The following is a 21,893-nucleotide window of genomic DNA, read 5'->3' on the forward strand; positions in this document are numbered from 1 at the left end:
CAACAGTGAATAATGTCAATAGCGGTGAGGGGCAACAGATGCTAATGAGTGGTCCTCCTTCATCTCAGTGGGCGATAAGAGTGAAATCGGGTTTGTTCACTAACCATGATGCCATGGATAAGATTTACATTTAATACACACTGAGTATTTCATAATGAGTGATGGAAAATGCTGCTTCATTTATATATTATTAGAACTATCATCAACTTCAAAATGGTAAAAATCAAAGATATATTGACACTTTGGACATAGAGGGGGCGCATGGCTCTCACACTCAATGTTGTGAGCAATCAGCACCCACCTCACTTCACTTGCCCTTACTTTACGAACATATCACTTCACTTGTACCAGTGGGAAAAACAACCACATGGATGGAAATCAGAATGTGGCAACTGTGTATGTGGGTGACAGTCAACAAAGTCTCTTGTGGGCCTCACTCAGAGTCCAGATGGGCTTTGTATGGCTCCCAAGCCTGTAGTGTGACATGTATAGAGATTAAATCTCAGAGATAGTGGTCAGGATTGGTCACCCTTAGCCTTCCCTTGGAAAGAACCCCTGGCCTGTTCAATCTTCCGGGAATATCTCCGTTTGATATCCTTCTAGTAAATCTTTGCACCTTCCCCTCTTCCCCTGATTCGCACTTTGGCAATCTCTGATCCATTCTAATTAATACGGTAACTTACGAGATTTGAACTGGGGTCGGATTTGGGCAGTGACAGCCTTTCCCTGTAGCTGAGACGTTGTAAAAGAAGTTCAGGCCCACAAATTCATTAACCATGAGCGCCTATTTAACAAATAATTACAAATTACAATCGGAACCAGGGGTAGGACACACAGCACAGATAGACAGTAATTGGTTATTTGCAAACAGCCCACACAATATTTTAGTGGACTAGAATCACAGGGTAAAAGCAAGTTACTGTGGATACTGGAATCTGAAACCAAAAGAGAAAATGCTGGAAAATCTCAGCAGATCTGGCAGCATCTGTAAGGAGAGAAAAAATCATAGAATCCCTACAGTGCAGAAGGAGGCCATTCGGCCCATCGAGTCTGCACTAACCCTATTCCTGTAACCCCAGATATTTACCCTGCTAATCCCGCTGACACTAAGGGTCAATTTAGCATAGCCAATCAACCTAACCCGCACATCTTTGGAGTGTGGGAGGAAACCGGAGCACCCGGAGGAAACCCACGGGGAGAACGTGCAGACTCCGCACAGACAGTGACTCGAGGCTGGAATTGAACCAGTGTCCCTGGCGCTGTGAGACTAGTAATCTCAGTTGATGAGTCAGTACTCCTCCATGTTGGACACCACTTGGAGGAAGCACTGAGGGTAACAAGGGCACAGAATGTACTCTGGGTGGGGGACTTCAATGTCTATCACCAAGAGTGACTCAATAACACCACAGACCGAGCTGGCCGGGTCCTAAAGGACATCGCTGCGAGACTGGGACTGCAGCAGGTGGTGAGGGAACCAACAAGAGGGAAAAGCATACTTGACTTCATCTACATCACTCATAGAACGTAGAACATAGAACATTACAGTGCAGTCCAGGCCCTTCGCCCTCGATGTTGTGCCGACCAGTGAAACCAATCTAAAGCCCATCTAACCTACACTATTCCAATATCATCCATATGTTTATCCAATGACCATTAAAATGTCCTTAATGTTGGCGAGTCTACTACTCCTGCAGGCAGGGCATTCCACGCCCTTACTACTCTGAGTGAAGAACCTACCTCTGACATCTGTCCTATCTATCACCCCTCAATTTAAAGCTATGTCCCCTCGTGCTAGCCAACACCATCCGAGGAAAAAGGCTCTCACTATCCACCCTATCTAATCCTCTGATCATCTTGTATGCCTCTATGAAGTCACCTATTAACCTTCTTTCTAACGAAAACAACCTCAAGTCCCTCAGCCTTTCCTCATAGGACCTTCCCACCATACCAGGCAACATCCTAGTAAATCTCCTCTGCACCCTTTCCAATGCTTCCACATCCTTCCTATAATGCGGCGACCAGAACTGTATGCAATACTCCAAGTGCGGCCACACCAGAGTTTTGTACAGCTGCAACATGACCTCCTGGCTCCGAAACTCAATCCCTCTACCAATAAAAGCTAACACTCCATACGCCTTCTTAACAACCCTAACAACCTGGGTGCCAACTTTCAGGGATCTATGCACATGGACACCAAGATCTCTCTGTTAATCCACACTACCATTAGCCCAGTACTCTGTAATCCTGTTACTCCTTCCAAAGTGAATCACCTCGCACTTCTCCGCATTGAACTCCATTTGCCACCTCTCAGCCCAGCACTGCAGCTTATCTATGTCCCTCTGTAACCTGCAACAACCTTCCGCACTGTCCACAACTCCACCGACTTTAGTGTCATCCGCAAATTTACTAACCCATCCTTCTACGCCCTCATCCAGGTCATTTATAAAAATGACAAACAGCAGTGGCCCCAAAACAGATCCCTGCGGTACATCACTAGTAACTGAGCTCCAGGATGAACATTTCCCATCAACCACCACCCTCTGTCTTCTTACAGCTAGCCAATTCCTGATCCAAACCGCTAAATCACCCTCAATCCCATGCCTCCGTATCTTCTGCAATAGCCTACCGTGGGGAACCTTATCAAACGCTTTACTGAAATCCATATACACCACATCAACTGCTTTACCCTCATCCACCTCTTTGGTCACCTTCTCAAAGAACTCAATAAGGTTTGTGAGGCACGACCTACCCTTCACAAAACCGTGCTGACTATCCCTATTCAAATTATTCCTTTCTAGATGATTATAAATCCTATCTCTTATAATCCTTTCCAAAACTTTGCCCACAACAGAAGTAAGGCTCACTGGTCTATAATTACCAGGGTTGTCTCTACTCCCCTTCTTGAACTCCACCTGTTGCAGTTGCATCTGTCCAGGACAGTATTGGTAAGAGTGATCACTGCACTGTCCTTGTGGAGACAAAGTCTCGCCTTCACATTGAGAATAACCTCCATCATTTTGTGTGGCACCACCACCGTGCTCAATAGGATAGATTTTGAGCTGATCGAACAACTCAAAACTGACACGCTCGGGACCATCAACAGCAGCAACGAGAGAGAGTTGCCCAGTTCTGACCATCTCATCTGTATTGTGTGGTTACACGGACCTGAATTTGGTTTATTGAGTTACTAAATTGGATGTTGTTTGGGAAAAGGGGTAAGTGTGAGTTCAGGGAATGTGGGTACAGTTTGGGAACAAGAGGTAATTTCAGAGAAATTGTGTGTTCAATCATTCATATGTTAAATTGTCAGTGTGTATTTTAGTATTTTTGCTTTATTTATTGTACACACAAAGACTGGTCAGTTTTCTCATTGAGTGTTATGTGGTTCCTCACATTAATCCAAATAAATATACACCACTCCAAACCAATATTTCAAGTTGGGACACTCTCAAATATAAATGGTTAGCACTGCCGCCTCACAGCGCCAGGGACCCGGGTTCGATTCCCGGCTTGGGTGATTATCTGTGCGGAGTCTGCACATTCTCCCCGTGTCTGCGTGGGTTTCCTCCAGATGCTCTGGTTTCCTCCCACGGTCCAAAGATGTGCTGGTTAGGTGGATAGCCCCTTAGTGTCAGGGGGACTAGCTAGGGTAAATATGTGGGCTTATGGGTATAGGGCCTGGTGGGATAGTTGTCGGTGCAGGCTCAATGGGCCAAATGGCCTCCTTCTGCACTGTAGGGATTCTGTGATGACATCAATGAGATGAGGAGATCAGGATATTGAATTCGATGATCGGCCATGATCAAGAGCTATGGTGGAGCAGGCCTGAAGGGCCGAATGGCCTCCTCCTGCTTTTGGTTTCAATAATTCTATATTTCTATTTGTAACACGAGTTACAACCATTCCCCAGATTTGCCAATGTGTCTCTCATACACTTACACACTCGCCATCACTATTATCTCCAAAACAAGTGTATGGTATTTGATTTTTAAATTTCAGCCTTAACATCACCTTTAATCACTGCAGCTCCAGCTGGAAATTGGGAGACCCAAATCTCTGCAACTATTTTCAATCTGCTGCAAACAAACACGTTATCCATTGGCCTTTTTCCTTTAACTCCTTCTAATTTCTTCTATCATCTCCACAGTGAACTAGTGTTTAGTATTGTATCTGTACCGTGCTCTCTGCCCCTCTCACTTTAACTATATCTATATAGCGTGGTCTATATCTACAGCGATATCTATAGCGTGATCTCTGCCTCTCTCTCTCTTTAACCCCGTCACCTGCTCCAATATCTCCTTATGTGGCTCAGTGACAGATGTGATGGTCCTTTCTCTCTGTCTTTACCACACACGTAGCTCATTGCTTATAGTCCTGACAATGTCATTACACTTACAGTGACGCCATACCGAGTGATACTGAGATACTGCAACCAACCCAGCCACTTGACAATTCCCGGAAGATGCACCAAAAGTCCAGAATAGACCTAAGGACAATTTCACAGAGTTAGTCATTTTCACACACGCACGATTGTTTTTGCATGTTAATTATTCAATTTGATTCAAGACATCCTGGACCAGGCTCAAGGACGATAATCACCTCCTCCTGTTCCTACATCCTTACATGTGGCTCCGTTTGCAGTTCCCTTGTCTCTGTGGGGCACGGGTGTGGATCCAGCACACACCTGAGCACAAAATATCAAACTGACACTCCAGTGCAGTACAGAGGGAGTGCCGCACTGTCAGAGGGTCAGTACTGAGGGAGTGCCGCACTGTCAGAGGGTCAGTACTGAGGGAGTGCCGCACTGTCAGAGTGTCAGTACTGAGGGAGTGCCGCACTGTCACAGGGTCAGTACTGAGGGAGTGCTGCACTGCCAGAGGGTCAGTACTGAGGGAGTGCCGCACTGTCAGAGGGTCAGTACTGAGGGAGTGCCGCACTGTCAGAGTGTCAGTACTGAGGGAGTGCCGCACTGTCACAGGGTCAGTACTGAGGGAGTGCCGCACTGTCAGAGGGTCAGTACTGAGGGAGTGCTGCACTGCCAGAGGGTCAGTACTGAGGGAGTGCCGCACTGTCAGAGGGTCAGTACTGAGGGAGTGCCGCACTGTCAGAGGGTCAGTACTGAGGGAGTGCTGCACTGCCAGAGGGTCAGTACTGAGGGAGTGCCGCACTGTCAGAGGGTCAGTACTGAGGGAGTGCCGCACTGTCAGAGGGTCAGTACTGAGGGAGGGCCGCACTGTCAGAGGGTCAGTACTGGGGGAGTGCCGCACTGTCACAGGGTCAGTACTGAGGGAGTGCTGCACTGCCAGAGGGTCAGTACTGAGGGAGTGCCGCACTGTCAGAGGGTCAGTACTGAGGGAGTGCCGCACTGTCAGAGTGTCAGTACTGAGGGAGTGCCGCACTGTCACAGGGTCAGTACTGAGGGAGTGCTGCACTGCCAGAGGGTCAGTACTGAGGGAGTGCCGCACTGTCAGAGGGTCAGTACTGAGGGAGTGCCGCACTGTCAGAGGGTCAGTACTGAGGGAGGGCCGCACTGTCAGAGGGTCAGTACTGAGGGAGTGCCGCACTGTCAGAGGGTCAGTACAGAGGGAGTGCCGCACTGTCAGAGTGTCAGTACTGAGGGAGTGCCGCACTGTCACAGGGTCAGTACTGAGGGAGTGCTGCACTGCCAGAGGGTCAGTACTGAGGGAGTGCCGCACTGTCAGAGGGTCAGTACTGAGGGAGTGCCGCACTGTCAGAGGGTCAGTACTGAGGGAGGGCCGCACTGTCAGAGTGTCAGTACTGAGGGAGTGCCGCACTGTCAGAGGGTCAGTACTGAGGGAGTGCCGCACTGTCAGAGGGTCAGTGCTGAGGGAGTGCCGCACTGTCAGAGTGTCAGTACTGAGGGAGTGCCGCACTGTCAGAGGGTCAGTACTGAGGGAGTGCCGCACTGTCAGAGGGTCAGTACTGAGGGAGTGCCGCACTGTCAGAGGGTCAGTACTGAGGGAGCGCCGCACTGTCAGAGGGTCAGTGCTGAGGGAGTGCCGCACTGTCAGAGGGTCAGCGCTGAGGGAGGGCCGCACTGTCAGAGGGTCAGCACTGAGGGAGTGCCGCACTGTCAGAGGGTCAGTACTGAGGGAGTGCCGCACTGTCAGAGGGTCAGTGCTGAGGGAGTGCCACACTGTCAGAGGGTCAGCACTGAGGGAGTGCCGCACTGTCAGAGGGTCAGTACTGAGGGAGTGCTGCACTGTCAGAGAGTCAGTACTGAGGGAGTGCCGCACTGTCAGAGGGTCAGTACTGAGGGAGTGCCGCACTGTCAGAGGGTCAGTACTGAGGGAGTGCCGCACTGTCAGAGGGTCAGTACTGAGGGAGTGCCGCACTGTCAGAGGGTCAGTGCTGAGGGAGTGCCGCACTGTCAGAGGGTCAGTGCTGAGGGAGTGCTGCACTGTCAGAGGGTCAGTACTGAGGGAGTGCTGCACTGTCAGAGAGTCAGTACTGAGGGAGTGCCGCACTGTCAGAGGGTCAGTACTGAGGGAGTGCCGCTCTGTCAGAGGGTCAGTACTGAGGGAGTGCTGCACTGTCAGAGAGTCAGTACTGAGGGAGTGCCGCACTGTCAGAGGGTCAGTACTGAGGGAGTGCCGCACTGTCAGAGGGTCAGTACTGAGGGAGCGCTGCTTAACAGACCTGGAAAGCATTTTGTAAATAACAAAAGAATTACAATTAAATTGAGGCAGCTGAGAGAGATCACACAGTGAGGAGACAGGGTGAGTTTGATTACACTCTCTGGAATGTGATGTACAGAGGGATGAAGGAAGGAGTTTTGTCAAGAATTGACTTAGGAACCTGAAACAAAACTGCGAACAGGGTACGGAGTCGGGGCAGGACAGCAGATCCAGAGGAAGTTGGGAAGATTGAAATAGAAGGATGAGAGTTTTGAATTTGGGAAGTTGGGAGCAGGAACTAATTGGGGTCAATGAACGAGGGTGAGAAACGGGAGTGTCCGAACACCAGCACTGGGAAGAGGAGGCGGGGCCCAGGCTGCATCCCATCGTCCCAGATGTTTCCTCACGAAACACAGCTGGATGTGGGAATACCCAAGATAAAAATCCCAATGTGTCCTGTAAACGTTTGACCTTCTAATTCCATCTCAATCACCCGGAGTGTTCCTGGTTCCTTTCTGCAAAGAAAATAAACAGTTGGTCGTGAGATACTTACGGTCATCAGGACAAAGATCAGAGACAAGATGATATTTGCGACGGTTACCACCTGCCCCCCAGCAGAAACAGACAGAGCCAAGGCTGAAGACGTGTAGGAGACCATCATTAGGGTGAGCACCGATATGGAGATTGCAGGCACCGTCCGCTTCAATCCTAACACACATTGTAAAGCCGGTAAACTCACAACTCAGCAATTTCTCATAACTCAACAACTGTTAAATATCGAGGGCTTCCAGAGAATGTTTAATCTGCGGCACGGTGGCACAGTGGTTAGCACTGCTGCCTCACCGCGCCAGGGACCTGGGTTCGATTCCCAGCTTGGGTCACTGTCTGTGTGGAGTTTGCACGTTCTCCCCGTGTCTGCGTGGGTTTGCTCCGGTTTCCTCCCACATTTTGAAAGATGTGCTGGTTCGGTGAATTGAACCAAATAGACGCCGGACTGTGGCGTCGAGGGGAATTTCACAGTAACTTCATTGCAGTGTTAATGTAAGCCTTACTTGTGACTAATGCATAAACTTTAATTTTTTAACTTTAAGGAATGGATTTTGTATCTAAAATGATACATCCGCTGTTTAGTAATGCACGCTCTTCCTTAAGAAGTGACGACTTTAGGTTTTTACCCGTGCTAGTGTTGTATCAGAGATAGGTTTCCTGATTGGAGTCTTTCACTCCAGCTTAATGCACCCCAAAGGCAGCAAAGGACACTCAATCTTAAATATAACCACCTAGTGACGGCCAGGGTAGGTTCAACAGTTGTGTGGCCAGTGTCTACCAGAATGGAATAAGGAATTTGGAAGAGTTTTGTCCAGGATTAACTGCAGGAGTCAACACTGTCAGAGGGTCAGTACTGAGGGAGTGCCGCACTGTCAGAGGGTCAGTACTGAGGGAGTGCCGCACTGTCAGAGGGTCAGTACTGAGGGAGTGCGGCACTTTCAGAGGGTCAGTACTGAGGGAGTGCCGCACTGTCAGAGGGTCAGTGCTGAGGGAGTGCTACACTGGCAGAGGGTCAGTACTGAGGGAGTGCCGCACTGTCAGAGGGTCAGTACCAAGGGAGTGCCGCATTGTCAGAGGGTCAGTACCGAGGGAGTGCCGCACTGTCAGAGGGTCAGTACTGAAGGAGTGCTGCACTATTAGAGGGTCAGTACCAAGGGAGTGCCGCATTGTCAGAGGGTCAGTACCAAGGGAGTGCCGCACTGTCAGAGGGTCAGTACTGAAGGAGTGCTGCACTGTCAGAGGGTCAGTACTGAGGGAGTGCCGCACTGTCAGAGGGTCAGTACCGAGGGAGTGCCGCACTGTCAGAGGGTCAGTACTGAAGGAGTGCTGCACTGTCAGAGGGTCAGTACTGAGGGAGTGCCGCACTGTCAGAGGGTCAGTACCGAGGGAGTGCCGCACTGTCAGAGGGTCAGTACTGAAGGAGTGCTGCACTGTCAGAGGGTCAGTACCGAGGGAGTGCCGCACTGTCAGAGGGTCAGTACTGAAGGAGTGCTGCACTGTCAGAGGGTCAGTACTGAGGGAGTGCCGCACTGTCAGAGGGTCAGTACTGAGGGAGTGCTGCACTGTCAGAGGGTCAGTACTGAGGGAATGCTGCACTGTCAGAGGGTCAGTACTGAGGGAGTGCTGCACTGTCAGAGGGTCAGTACTGAGGGAGTGCCGCACTGTCAGAGGGTCAGTACTGAGGGAGTGCTGCACTGTCAGAGGGTCAGTACTGAAGGAGTGCCGCACTGTCAGAGGGTCAGTACTGAGGGAGTGCCGCACTATCAGAGGGTCAGCGCTGAGGGAGGGCCGCACTGTCAGAGGGTCAGCACTGAGGGAGTGCCGCACTGTCAGAGGGTCAGTACTGAGGGAGTGCCGCACTGTCAGAGGGTCAGTACTGAGGGAGTGCTGCACTGTCAGAGGGTCAGTACTGAGGGAATGCTGCACTGTCAGAGGGTCAGTACTGAGGGAGTGCCGCACTGTCAGAGGGTCAGTACTGAGGGAGTGCTGCACTGTCAGAGGGTCAGTACTGAGGGAATGCTGCACTGTCAGAGGGTCAGTACTGAGGGAGTGCCGCACTGTCAGAGGGTCAGTACCAAGGGAGTGCCGCATTGTCAGAGGGTCAGTACCGAGGGAGTGCCGCACTGTCAGAGGGTCAGTACTGAAGGAGTGCTGCACTATTAGAGGGTCAGTACCAAGGGAGTGCCGCATTGTCAGAGGGTCAGTACCGAGGGAGTGCCGCACTGTCAGAGGGTCAGTACTGAAGGAGTGCTGCACTGTCAGAGGGTCAGTACTGAGGGAGTGCCGCACTGTCAGAGGGTCAGTACCGAGGGAGTGCCGCACTGTCAGAGGGTCAGTACTGAAGGAGTGCTGCACTGTCAGAGGGTCAGTACTGAGGGAGTGCCGCACTGTCAGAGGGTCAGTACCGAGGGAGTGCCGCACTGTCAGAGGGTCAGTACTGAAGGAGTGCTGCACTGTCAGAGGGTCAGTACCGAGGGAGTGCCGCACTGTCAGAGGGTCAGTACTGAAGGAGTGCTGCACTGTCAGAGGGTCAGTACTGAGGGAGTGCCGCACTGTCAGAGGGTCAGTACTGAGGGAGTGCTGCACTGTCAGAGGGTCAGTACTGAGGGAATGCTGCACTGTCAGAGGGTCAGTACTGAGGGAGTGCTGCACTGTCAGAGGGTCAGTACTGAGGGAATGCTGCACTGTCAGAGGGTCAGTACTGAGGGAGTGCCGCACTGTCAGAGGGTCAGTGCTGAGGGAGTGCCGCACTGTCAAAGGGTCAGTGCTGAGGGAGTGCCGCACTGTCAGAGGGTCAGTGCTGAGGGAATGCTGTATTACTTGAGGGACGTTGCTAAGGGAATGCTTTAATATTAAAGGTGGGTGTGGAGGATAAAGTAATATCCATCTGAGTAGATTGCTTCACTTGCTTTTAATTGTACATCTTTCTTCCTCAAGAAAGTAAATTTACAAACCCCCAACCTCATTCATGTTTCCCTTTCATTAATATTTGAGGGGAGAACTGATAGATTTCCTCCGGGTGCTCCGGTTTCCTCCCACAGTGTGAATGACGTGCTGGTTAGGTACATAGACCCGAACAGGCACCGGAGTGACTCGGGGAATTTCACAGTAACTTCATTGCAGTGTTAATGTAAGCCCACTTGTGACTAATAAATAAACTTTAACTTTTAACTTAGATTTGTCCAGGATTGTGACAGTTAGACTAAGTGAAGATGTTCTGTAAGTTTTAGGGCAAATCCTCCATGATTAAAGAACCCAGGGATAAGGGAAATGGCCAACTGGCTGTCAGGAACCTTTACAGCCACATGAATATGCAAGGGGCTGGGAATAACGAGAAGGTCAAGACAGGGATAATCTAATCAACAGGAAACAAAGGAGAAACCATGGCCAGCAGACAAGGAGTAAATAGCCCAGCAGCAAGACAATGAGAACAGAGATCATTCCATTCACAGACAACATCAATGACTCAGCTCGCTGATGGGATTCCAATCAGGATGACTCAGAGAACATGTAAAAGACATTAAAATATCAATTAAGGGCGGTCCCGACAGTTCCTGGCCCTTTTTGTCCCAGGCAATCGAAACTATCAATGATCAGAAACTGTTTTGTGTGAGAGAATCACTGGTTCAGGTTTTAAAAAGGGACAAGCAAGCTCTGGCTTCCCTCTCTCCTCTCTCTTCTCCTGTTCCTGCCTCTCGTTCGTCTCCAGCACGCAGCCCGAAGCCCACTGAGCAATTTAAACTAGGATTGTGAGTACCCTCCAGTAATTCGCGAAGTTCCCAAGATCATCATAGTGGATGAGGCTTTGGGAAAGGGGGGGGGGCTTTTGCATGCACCTTTCATAGTTTAAGACACTGGTAAACTTGTGTAAAGTAAGCATTCCCGTTGTGCCCGTTTTAGTATTCCTTCCATAGCTATAGTCTTATAGAGCATAAGGCATTGTGTGTTGTTTTCCTGGTGTTTGGTGATTGACCTTGATGTTTTAACAAATATATATATATATATCTTTGACTTCCATTGGAATCCGTTTTGATCTTTTCAATTTCTCACCAACGATCTCTGACCAAGTCACAATATTAAATATTCCTTACCCATAATTCCGGAGTCTAGAACTGAGGGTACCCTGGGCGCTTCGAAACCGCCCACTCAGGAAAGGCTGCCAGGTAGGGGATAGACAGCAGTTTCCTTTTCTCTCTCTTGGGAGCGCTACTCTAGTGAAGTAGACGCAAGGTGGCCGTTGTTCCATCGGCGAGAGAGAGAATCACTCGGGCATTGGTGGGGTTTGGGTGACGGAGAACCAAACCTAAAATAAGCCCAGTGGAGTTAAAAAGAGGGATCCCGCTACAGTTCTCATTAACTGAAGATATGGGGACTGAACACTGAGCTAATATTCAGGGGGGGATATGAGGGAGAACATTTTTACACAGAGTGGCACGGGCTTGGAACTCACTGCCTGAGGGAGGGGGCATCGAGGAAGCTGACTGGTGAATGGGCTCTTGGGTCGGGGCTACAGCAGGTAATGAGGGTGGAGTGGCACTGATTGGATTGTTCTAGGGAGGGCGCAGACTTCATTCTGCGTCATTATGATTCCCTGACTCAGAATCAATGATGCACGTCTAATCTTCCATCATCGTTCTGTCTGTGCGGAGTCTGCACGTTCTCCCCGTGTCTGCGTGGGTTTCCTCCGGGTGTTCCGGTTTCCTCCCAAAGTCTGAAAGACGTGCTGGTTAGGGTGCATTGGCCATGCTAAATTCCCCCTCAGTGTACCCGAACAGGCGCCGGACTGTGGTGACTGGGGGATTTTCACAGTAACCTCATTGCAGTGTTAATGTAAGTCTACTTGTGACTAATAAATAAACTTTAAAAAAACTTAAAAGTTCATCTGTGTATGGTGTGTGTGTATGTGGGTGGATGAGTGAGTGTATGTGAGTGAATGTGTGTGTCTGATGTCTGTGTGTGGGTGTGTGGGTGTTTGTGTGTGAGTGTGTGTGAGAGTGTGTGTGTATGTCTCTGAGTGTGTGTGTGTGTATGTGAGTGTGAGTGTGTGTGTATGTCTCTGTGAGTGTGTGTGTGTGTATGTGAGTGTGGGTGTGTCTCTGGGTGTGTGGGTGGGAGTGTGTGTGTCTGTGAGTGTGTGTGTGTGTGTATGTGAGTGTGAGTGTGTGTGTATGTTTCTGTGAGTGTGTGTGTGTGTATGTGAGTGTGGGTGTGTCTCTGGGTGTGAGGGTGGGAGTGTGTGTGTGTATGTGAGTGTGTGTGTGTGAGTCTGAGAGTGTGTGGGTGGGAGTGTGTGTGGGGTGTGTGTGTTTTCTGTGTTTGGAGTGAGGAGAGACTGAGGAATGTGCTGATCTTCACTCACCGACAAGGAGGTAAGTTGTACTGTTGTAAATAACACTCGGCATGGTTCTCAGAGGCATCAAATCGAATAATAACTTGGAAATGAAGTACGCGGGTAGAGAATAGTACCCACTGATATATTCATGGCTATTGTGGAGAAAAATTAACAATAATTAGTGGGTGAAATAATTTGTGGGGTTAAGTTTCCCTTCAGGTGCAATTGTGAAAAGACATTTAAAATTTGCGGAGCTAATACGTGGATATTTATCGATGGAAATAAGCAGAGTCTGAGGCTGGAATTCTCCGACTGTTCCTGCTGCCGCTCACAGCGAGAACCGGAGAATTCGGCACTCAGTCAAAACTCCATTCGCTGCAGCGGGACTGGAGAATCCCAGCTATGGCGCAAGGTTGGAGAATCCCAGCCGCGGGCGAGGTCGGAGAATCCTGGCTCAGAATTATAATAATTCTATTGTAAAAATGAAGTTCTAATAAATGACATTTAGATTGTAACTGTCTAGAATCCCTTTAAAATATGTGCTGACAATTCTTGATGTCTGATGGACAAAGGTAAATGTGTTTGATAACATTTTTATAATATAATTAATGAACAATAACTTGTATTTATTTGGCACCTTATCAGAGTAAACATGTCCCTTCCGGAACATTGTGCTTTGGTAAACTATTTCTTACTTAATACTATTCACAACACTTGGAATACTGTGTACAGTTCTGGTCACCCTATTATAGAAAGGATATTATTAAACTAGAAAGAGTGCAGAAAAGATTTACTAGGATGCTATCGGGACTTGATGGTTTGAGTTATAAGGAGCGTTTTCTCCCGTTTCCTCCCACAGTCCAAAGATGTGAGGGTTAGGTGAATTGGCCATGCTTAAATTGCCCCTTACTGTCAGGGGAACTAGCTAGGGTAAATGCGGTAAATGTATGGGGTTATGGGGATAGGACTTGTGTGGGTTTGTGGTCGGTGCAGGCTTGATGGGCCGAATGGCCTCCTTCTGCACTGTAGTATTCTATGATTCTACGAGAGGTTGGATAGACTGGGAGCGTAGGAGGCTGAGGGGTGATCTTATAGAGGTCTATAAAATAATGAGGGGCATAGATCAGCTAGAAAGTCAATATCTTTTCCCAAAGGTAGGGGAGTCTAAAACTAGAGGGCATAGGTTTAAGGTGAGAGGGGAGAGATACAAAAGGTTCCAAAGGGGCAATTTTTTCACACAGAGGGTGGTGAGTGTCTGGAACAAGCTGCCAGAGGTAGTAGTAGAGGCGGGTACAATTTTGTCTTTTGAAAAGCATTTAGATAGTTACATGGGTAAGATGGGTATAGAGGGATATGGGCCAAATGCGGGCAATTGGGACTAGTTTAGTGGTAAAAACTAGGTGGTATGGACAAGTTGGGCTGAAGGGCCTGTTTCCATGCTGTAAACTTCTCTGACTCTATGAAGATTTATACTAAACCGTTCCCCTCCTAAATACCCATTCAGAATATTTGTGAATTCAATATTAAACATTCATTGCTGTCAATACACAAACTATCACTTCAATTTTTAGTTCATAAAAATAAGTGCTGCACAGAATGTTATATTTTCCATAATCATTGGTGAATAATCATTTGTATCCCGGAATTTAACATGTTGTCGTTACATTTTTCTTATTATCTGTGAGTAAGTTTTGAAATTATTGGAATGATCCAACTATTCATCTCTTTCTCTCAAGAAACTGTTTGAAATGTAACAGCTTAGCAAAGTTCGACAGAGAGTTAATATATTTTTAAAAGGCTTGTTCTCCTTAGAGCAGAGAGGATTCAGGGAGATTTAATAGAGGTGTTCAAAATTATGAAGAGGTTTGACAGAGTAAATAATGTTTACAGTGACTGGGATTCCAGATTGAAGATAACCAACAACAGAACCCGAGGGGGAGGTGAGGAGAATGTTTATACGCAGCGAGTTGTTGTGATCTGGAAGGGGCTGCCTGAAAGGGCGGTGGAAGCAAATTCAACAGGAACTTTCAAAAGGAAATTGGATAAATACTTGAAAAAGAATTGCAGGTAGTTTTTTTTTTAAAAAGGGGCGGTACAGTGATTGGCACTGCTGCCTCACAGCGCCAGGGACCTGGGTTCGATTTCACAGCGCCAGGGACCTGGGACGCATTTGGAATACTGCGTCCAGTTCTGGTCGCCACACTACCAGAAGGACGTGGAGGCTTTGGAGAGAGTACAGAGGAGGTTTACCAGGATGTTGCCTGGTATGGAGGAGCTTAGTTATGAGGAGAGATTGGGTAAACTGGGGTTGTTCTCCCTGGAAAGACGGAGGATGAGGGGAGACTTAATAGAGGTGTATAAAATTATGAAAGGCATAGATAGGGCGAACGGTGGGAAGCTTTTCCCCAGGTCGGTGGTGACGTTCACGAGGGGTCATAGGTTCAAGGTGAAGGGGGGGAAGTTTAACACAGATATCAGAAGGACATATTTTACACAGAGGGTGGTGGGGGCCTGGAATGCGCTGCCAGGCAAGGTGGTGGAGGCGGACACACTGGGAATGTTTAAGACTTATCTAGATAGCCATATGAATGGAGTGGGAATGGAGGGATACAAAAGAATGGTCTAGTTTGGACCAGGGAGTGGCACGGGCTTGGAGGGCCGAAGGGCCTGTTCCTGTGCTGTATTGTTCTTTGTTCTTTGTCTTTTGTTCTTTGATTCCCGGCTTGGGTCACTGTCTGTGTGGAGTCTGCACATTCTCCCTGTGGCTGCGTGGGTTTCCTCCGGGTGCTCTGGTTTCTTCCCACAGTCCGAAAGGCGTGTTGGTTAGGGTGCATTGACCTGAACAGGCGCTGGAGTGTGGCGACTAGGGGAATTTCACAGTAACTTCATTGCAGTGTTAATGTAAGCCTTACTTGTGACACTAATAAATAAACTTTAATAAACTTTTAAAAAGATTTCTGAGGACAGAGCAGGGCAGTAGGACTAAAGTTTAAAGTTTATTTATTCGTGTCACCGGCGCCTGTTCGGGTACACTGAGGGAGAATTTATCATAGCCAATCCACCTAACCAGCACGTCTTTGGATTGTGGGAGGAAACCGGAGCACCTGGAGGAAACCCACGTGGACACGGGGAGAACGTGCAGACTCCACACAGACAGTGACCCAAGGCCGGAATTGGACCGGGTCCCTGGCGCTGTGAGGCAGCAGTGCTAATGACTGTGCCACCGTGCCTCCCCAATTGGATTGTTCTTTCCTCTGGCTGAGGTATGATGGTCCGAATGGTCTCCTTCAGTGCTGTGTGATTCCACTTTGAAAACTCTCTGGACAAAGCTCAGATCCTTCTTCCTGATTCTTTTCCTGTAATTTGTCACCACAGTAGTACTTACATGAAAATCTTCTTTTCCGAGATTAGGAGTTCAATGTTGGAGATGCTACTGTACATCTGACAATTAACTATAAAAAACAAAAGTCCAGTTCTGTAAAGGAAGGAAAATAAAGGAATTAGTTTTTCACAATGACCAAAGGACAGGATTAAACTGTAATCCACCGGATCCCTGTGCATGGGATCTGGGATCATTAAGCAGCCTTCACTCAGTTCACTTCCGCAGTCACTGATTCAGTCTGAACACATGTTGCAAAACTCCAATTCTAACTAACCCCAGATGGTTCAATATTCATGTCAGAATATCAAATATCAGCAACTTCAACAGGAACTCGGGGGTAGAAATCCTGCTCTGAGTACCATCCAGAAATGGGGTGGTAAATGCTGAGCAAATGAGCGAGTTCAGCTCCAGGTCCCAATTTCCTGCAGTAATTCCTTTTGCAAAATCACCAACATAAACGGGGGGGACGATTCTCCCAACCCGTTGTGCTGCTTTAGGGTCCTATGGGGGGGTGATGGTGGCGATTGCTGTGGGGGGGTCCCGCTGTCACTCTGCATTTGGGATGACTGGGAGAGGGAGGGAGGAGGTGATCAGGGCTGGCAGGGAAGAGGGGGAATCATAGGCCTGGCCTGGGATGGTCCGGGAGGCCAGCGATCAAGGGGCTGGTCAGGGATCAGGAGGCCGGCAGTGCGGGACCGCTGCACATGTGCCAATCTTGGTGCTGACAGATTGGCGCGTGCGCAGTGGCGCACTCAGCTCTCTGCTGCCGGCCTCTCCAGCGGGAATAGGCCCCGCCCCTGGATTTTCCACGTGAATCACGCGAGTGCACAGTGAGAGATTCATTCTGGTAATTACGCTAAGAAAAGGAGGAAAATATTCCCATTTATCACATAGAACATAGAACAATACAGCACAGAACAGGCCCTTCGGCCCATGATGTTGTGCCGAGCTTTATCTGTAACCAAGATCAAGCTATCCCACTCCCTATCATCCTGGTGTGCTCCATGTGCCTATCCAATAACCGGTTAAATGTTCCTAAAGTGTCTGATTCCACTATCACTGCAGGCAGTCCATGCCACACCCCAACCACTCTCTGCGTAAAGAACCTACCTCTGATATCCTTCCTATATCTCCCACCATGAACCCTATAGTTATGCCCCCTTGTAATAGCTCCATCCACCCGAGGAAATAGTCTTTGAACGTTCACTCTATCTATCCCCTTCATCATTTTATAAACCTCTATTAAGTCTCCCCTCAGCCTCCTCTGCTCCAGAGAGAACAGCCCTAGCTCCCTCAACCTTTCCTCATAAGACCTACCCTCCAAACTAGGCAGCATCCTGGTAAATCTCCTCTGCACTCTTTCCAGTGCTTCCACATCCTTCTTATAGTGAGGTGACCAGAACTGCACACAATATTCCAAATGTGGTCTCACCAAGGTCCTGTACAGTTGCAGCATAACCCCACGGCTCTTAAACTCCAACCCCCTGTTAATAAAAGCTAACACACTATAGGCCTTCTTCACAGCTCTATCCACTTGAGTGGCAACCTTTAGAGATCTGTGGACATGGACCCCAAGATCTCTCTGTTCCTCCACAGTCTTCAGAACCCTACCTTTGACCCTGTAATCCACATTTAAATTAGTCCTACTGATGCGCGATTGATTCACACGGGAGGCTAGGACGTACCCGGGAATAAAGGCTTTTATTCACAACAAGATTGGAGCACACTACTTAACAATACTATCCCAGACTAAGGGCTACTAGGAAGTAGCAGTGACCTTTATACTCCTGTAAGAAGGCGGAGCCGAACGGAGTGTACCACATAAACAATGATAACAGGTGGAACACCCAAACCCTAACCCCAACAGTAACAAGAGTAACATATGTACAAGTACCCATAGTGGTAACCATCTATGGTTCACCACACCTACCAAAATGAATCACCTCACATTTATCAGGGTTAAACTCCATTTGCCATTTTTCAGCCCAGCTTTGCATCCTATCTATGTCTCTTTGCAGCCTACAACAGCCCTCCACCTCATCCACTACTCCACCAATCTTGGTGTCATCAGCAAATTTACTGATCCACCCTTCAGCCCCCTCCTCTACGTCATTAATAAAAATCACAAAGAGCAGAGGACCAAGCACTGATCCCTGTGGCACTCTGCTAGCAACCTGCCTCCAATACGAAAATTTTCCATCCACCACCACCCTCTGTCTTTGATCAGACAGCCAGTTACCTATCCAATCGGCCAACTTTCCCTCTATCCCACACCTCCTCACTTTCATCATAAGTCGACCATGGGGGACCTTATCAAACGCCTTACTAAAATCCATGTATATGACATCAACTGCCCTACCTTCATCAACACACTTAGTTATCTCCTCAAAAAATTCTATCAAATTTGTGAGGCACAACTTGCCCTTCACGAATCCGTGCTGACTATCCCGGATTAATCCGCATCTTTCTAAATGGTCGTAAATCCCATCCCTAAGGACCTTTTCCATCAATTTACCAACCACCGAAGTAAGACTAACCGGTCTATAATTACCAGGGTCATTTCTATTCCCTTTCTTAAACAGAGGAACAACATTCGCCATTCTCCAGTCCTCTGGCACCATCCCTGTGGACAGTGGGGACCCAAAGATCAAAGCCAAAGGCTCTGCAATCTCATCCCTTGCCTCCCAAAGAATCCTAGGATATATTTCATCAGGCCCAGGGGACTTTTCGACCTTCAGTTTATTCAAAACTGCCAGGACATCCTCCCTCCGAACATCTATTTCCTCCAGCCTATTGGCCTGTAACACCTTCTTTTCCTCAAAAACATGGCCCCTCTCCTTGGTGAACACTGAAGAAAAGTATTCATTCATCACCTCGCCTATCTCTACCGATATCTATCTCCATACACAAGTTCCCCCTTCTGTCCTTGACCGGCCCTAACCTCACCCTGGTCATTCTTTTATTCCTCACATAAGAGTAAAAAGCCTTGGGGTTTTCCTTGATCCGACCCACCAAGGACTTCTCATGTCCCCTCCTAGCTCTCCTAAGCCCCTTTTTCAGCTCGTTCCTTGCTAACTTTGTAACCCTCAATCGAGCCAGCTGAACCTTGTTTCCTCATCCCTACACAAGCTTCCCTCTTCCTTTTCACAAGACATTCCACCTCTTTCATGAACCATGGTTCCCTCGCTCGGCCATTTCCTCCCTGCCTGACAGGGACATACCTATCAAGGACACCCAGTATTTGTTCCTTGAAAAAGTTCCACTTTTCATTAGTGCCTTTCCCTGACAGTTTCTGTTCCCAACTTATGCCCCCTAATTCTTGCCTAATCGCATCATAATTACCTCTCCCCCAATTGTAAACCTTGCCCTGCCGTACGGCCCTATCCCTCTCCATTGCAATAACAAAAGACATCGAATTGTGGTCACTATCTCCAAAGTGCTCTCCCACAACCAAATCTAACACTTGGCCCGGTTCATTTCCCAGTCCAAAAATGTGCGGGTTAGGTTGATTGGCCATGCTAAAATTGCCCCTTAGTGTCCTGAGATGTGTAGGTTAGAGGGATTAGCGGGTAAATATGTAGGGATATGGGGGTAGGGCCTGGGTGGGATTGTGGTCGGTGCAGACTCGATGGGCCGAATGGCCTCCTTCTGCACTGTAGGGTTTCTATGATTCTATGATTCTATGAGTACCAAATCCAATGTGGCCTCACCTCTTGTCGGCCTATCCACATATTGTGTCAGGAAACCCTCCTGCACACACTGCACAAAAACTGCCCCATCCGAACTACTTGACCTACAAAGGCTCCAATCAATATTTGGAAAGTTAAAGTCTCCCATGACAACTACCCTGTGACCCCCACACATATCCATAATCTGCTTAGCAATTTCTTCCTCCACATCTCTATTACTATTTGGGGGCCTATAGTAAACTCCTAACAACGTGACTGCTCCTTTCCTATTTCTAACCTCAGCCCATATTACCTCAGTGTGCAGATCCCCCTCGAAGTGCCTTTCCGCAGCCGTTAAACTATCCTTGATTAACAATGCTACTCCTCCACCTCTTTTACCAGCTTCCCTACATTTACTGAAACATCTATACCTCGGAACGTCCAACAACCATTCCTGTCCTTGTTCTACCCACGTCTCCGTAATGGCCACACTGAAGACCCCGGGGCTGGAGGCCGTCTGTAACATTTACTGACTCGTTTTCATTCATTAGCATTTTGTTGAATTTTTTATTCTTGCCCAATGATATTCGAGTTCTCGATTTGTACCGGATTGGACTGACCTGTTGTGAATCCCGACCCGATTGGTTCTCATATGGTAAAAAACACAACCCAGAATCAGGCAGAGCGTCAACCCGATTGTCACCTGCAGCCAGAGAAAGAGAGAGAGAGAGGAATCAGATCGTGTCGATCGATCAAAACAGCCAGCAGCAATGCCCAATCCATATCCAATTATTATAAAACCCCTCTATCCAATCAGTTGTCAAACTGTGGCCCAGTCTGTGTCTCCTACATTACAACTGTGACTACACCGCAAAAGTATTTCATTGGCTACCAAAAGCTTTGGGACATCCTGAAGTCATGGAAGGTGCTGTAAAAATGCAAGTCTCACGGTGGCACAGTGGTTAGCACCGCTGCCTCACAGCGCCATGGACCCAGGTTCGATTCCTGGCTTGGATCACTGTCTGTGTGGAGTCTGCATGTTCTCCCCATGTCTGCATGGGTTTCCTCCGGGTGCTCCGGTTTCCTTCCACAGTCCAAAGATGTGCAGGTTAGGTGGATTGGCTGTGCTAAATTGCCTCTTAGTGTCAGGGGGGCGAGCTAGGGTAAATGTATGGGGATAGGGTCTGGGTGGGATTGTGGTCGGTGCAGACTCAATGGACCGAATGACCTCCTTCTGCAATGTAGGGATTCTATGATTAAATGTGGGCCAGAGTTCTCCGAGCTTGCCGGAGGCTGGGATTACCCTGTCTTGCTGCTGCTGTGGATGGAGCACCAGATTCTCCATTCTTGCTGGCAGTGATAGCGGGGCATCTGATTCTGGAGAATTCTGCCTGAGGTGAGTACTACTCTCCCTCCATTGCAAAGTCCAGTACCAGCAATATCTGTTCAGTGTTAATTCTTCCCGTATCTGGTGATGCCGCCTGTGGGTTCACCGGGATTAACCGGTGATTAACCGGTGATTAATGCCATGCTGGAGGCACAGTTTCTGGTCTTCTTGCAGGTCTGTACTCAGGTGACCAGCTGATCCCGTGGAACAGCCGACCCTGACTGTGTTCCCAGTGAGTGTGAGTGAACTAATTCGGCCCATCGAGCCTGCACAGACCATAATCCCACCCAGACCCTATCCCCATAGCCCCATGCATTTACCCTAGTTAGTCCCCCTGACACTAAGGGGAAATTTTAGCATGGCCAATCCACCTAACCCACACATCTTTGGACTGTGAACAAAGAACAAAGAACAATACAGCACAGGAACAGGCCCTTCGCCCTCCAAGCCTGCACCGACCATGTGTTCCTAACTAGACCATCCGTCTGTATCCCTCTATTCCCAGTCTGTTCATGTGGCTATCTAGATCAGTCTTAAATGATCCCAGCGTGTCTGCCTCAACCACCTTGCTTGGCAGCGCATTCCAGGCCCCCACCACCCTCTGTGTAAAATACGTCCCCCGCATATCTGTATTGAACCTTGCCCCCCTCACCTTGAACTTGTGACCCCTTGTGTTTGTCATTTCTGACCTGGGAAAAAAGAAGAAACCGGAGGAAACCCATGCAGACACGGGGAGAATGTGCAAACTCCACACAGACAACGACCCAAGCCGGGAATTGAACGCGGGTCCCTGGCGCTGTGAGGCAGCAGTGCTAACCACTGTCCCATCATGCCGAGGTATCAGGTTCTGCGGCCACGTTCTCTAAACCTCTCCGCCTCCCCACATCTATCCATCTCTTCCTCCCCACCTCTCTTTACAAAGAACAAAGAACAATAC

The 21,893-nt window shown here is 48.6% G+C and overlaps 1 protein-coding gene across 1 annotated transcript in view; it reads right to left on the reverse strand.

Moving 5' to 3' along the window:
- Positions 1-724: 724 nt before the first annotated feature.
- Positions 725-21,893, reverse strand: part of LOC144501402 (broad substrate specificity ATP-binding cassette transporter ABCG2-like) — a gene marked incomplete at its 3' end in the record, with an annotated part of 47,775 nt that continues 26,606 nt past the window's right edge. The window contains exons 10-15 of the mRNA XM_078225130.1: positions 20,190-20,272; positions 15,905-15,994; positions 12,547-12,671; positions 7,192-7,346; positions 4,397-4,486; positions 725-784 (exon numbers count right to left, since the gene is read on the reverse strand). Coding sequence (XP_078081256.1) covers positions 725-784; positions 4,397-4,486; positions 7,192-7,346; positions 12,547-12,671; positions 15,905-15,994; positions 20,190-20,272 — 603 coding nt within the window. The remainder of the gene's footprint in view (positions 785-4,396; positions 4,487-7,191; positions 7,347-12,546; positions 12,672-15,904; positions 15,995-20,189; positions 20,273-21,893) is intronic.

This window comes from Mustelus asterias, chromosome 1 (assembly GCF_964213995.1).
Source record: "Mustelus asterias chromosome 1, sMusAst1.hap1.1, whole genome shotgun sequence".
In the NCBI taxonomy this organism is placed as follows: domain Eukaryota; kingdom Metazoa; phylum Chordata; class Chondrichthyes; order Carcharhiniformes; family Triakidae; genus Mustelus; species Mustelus asterias.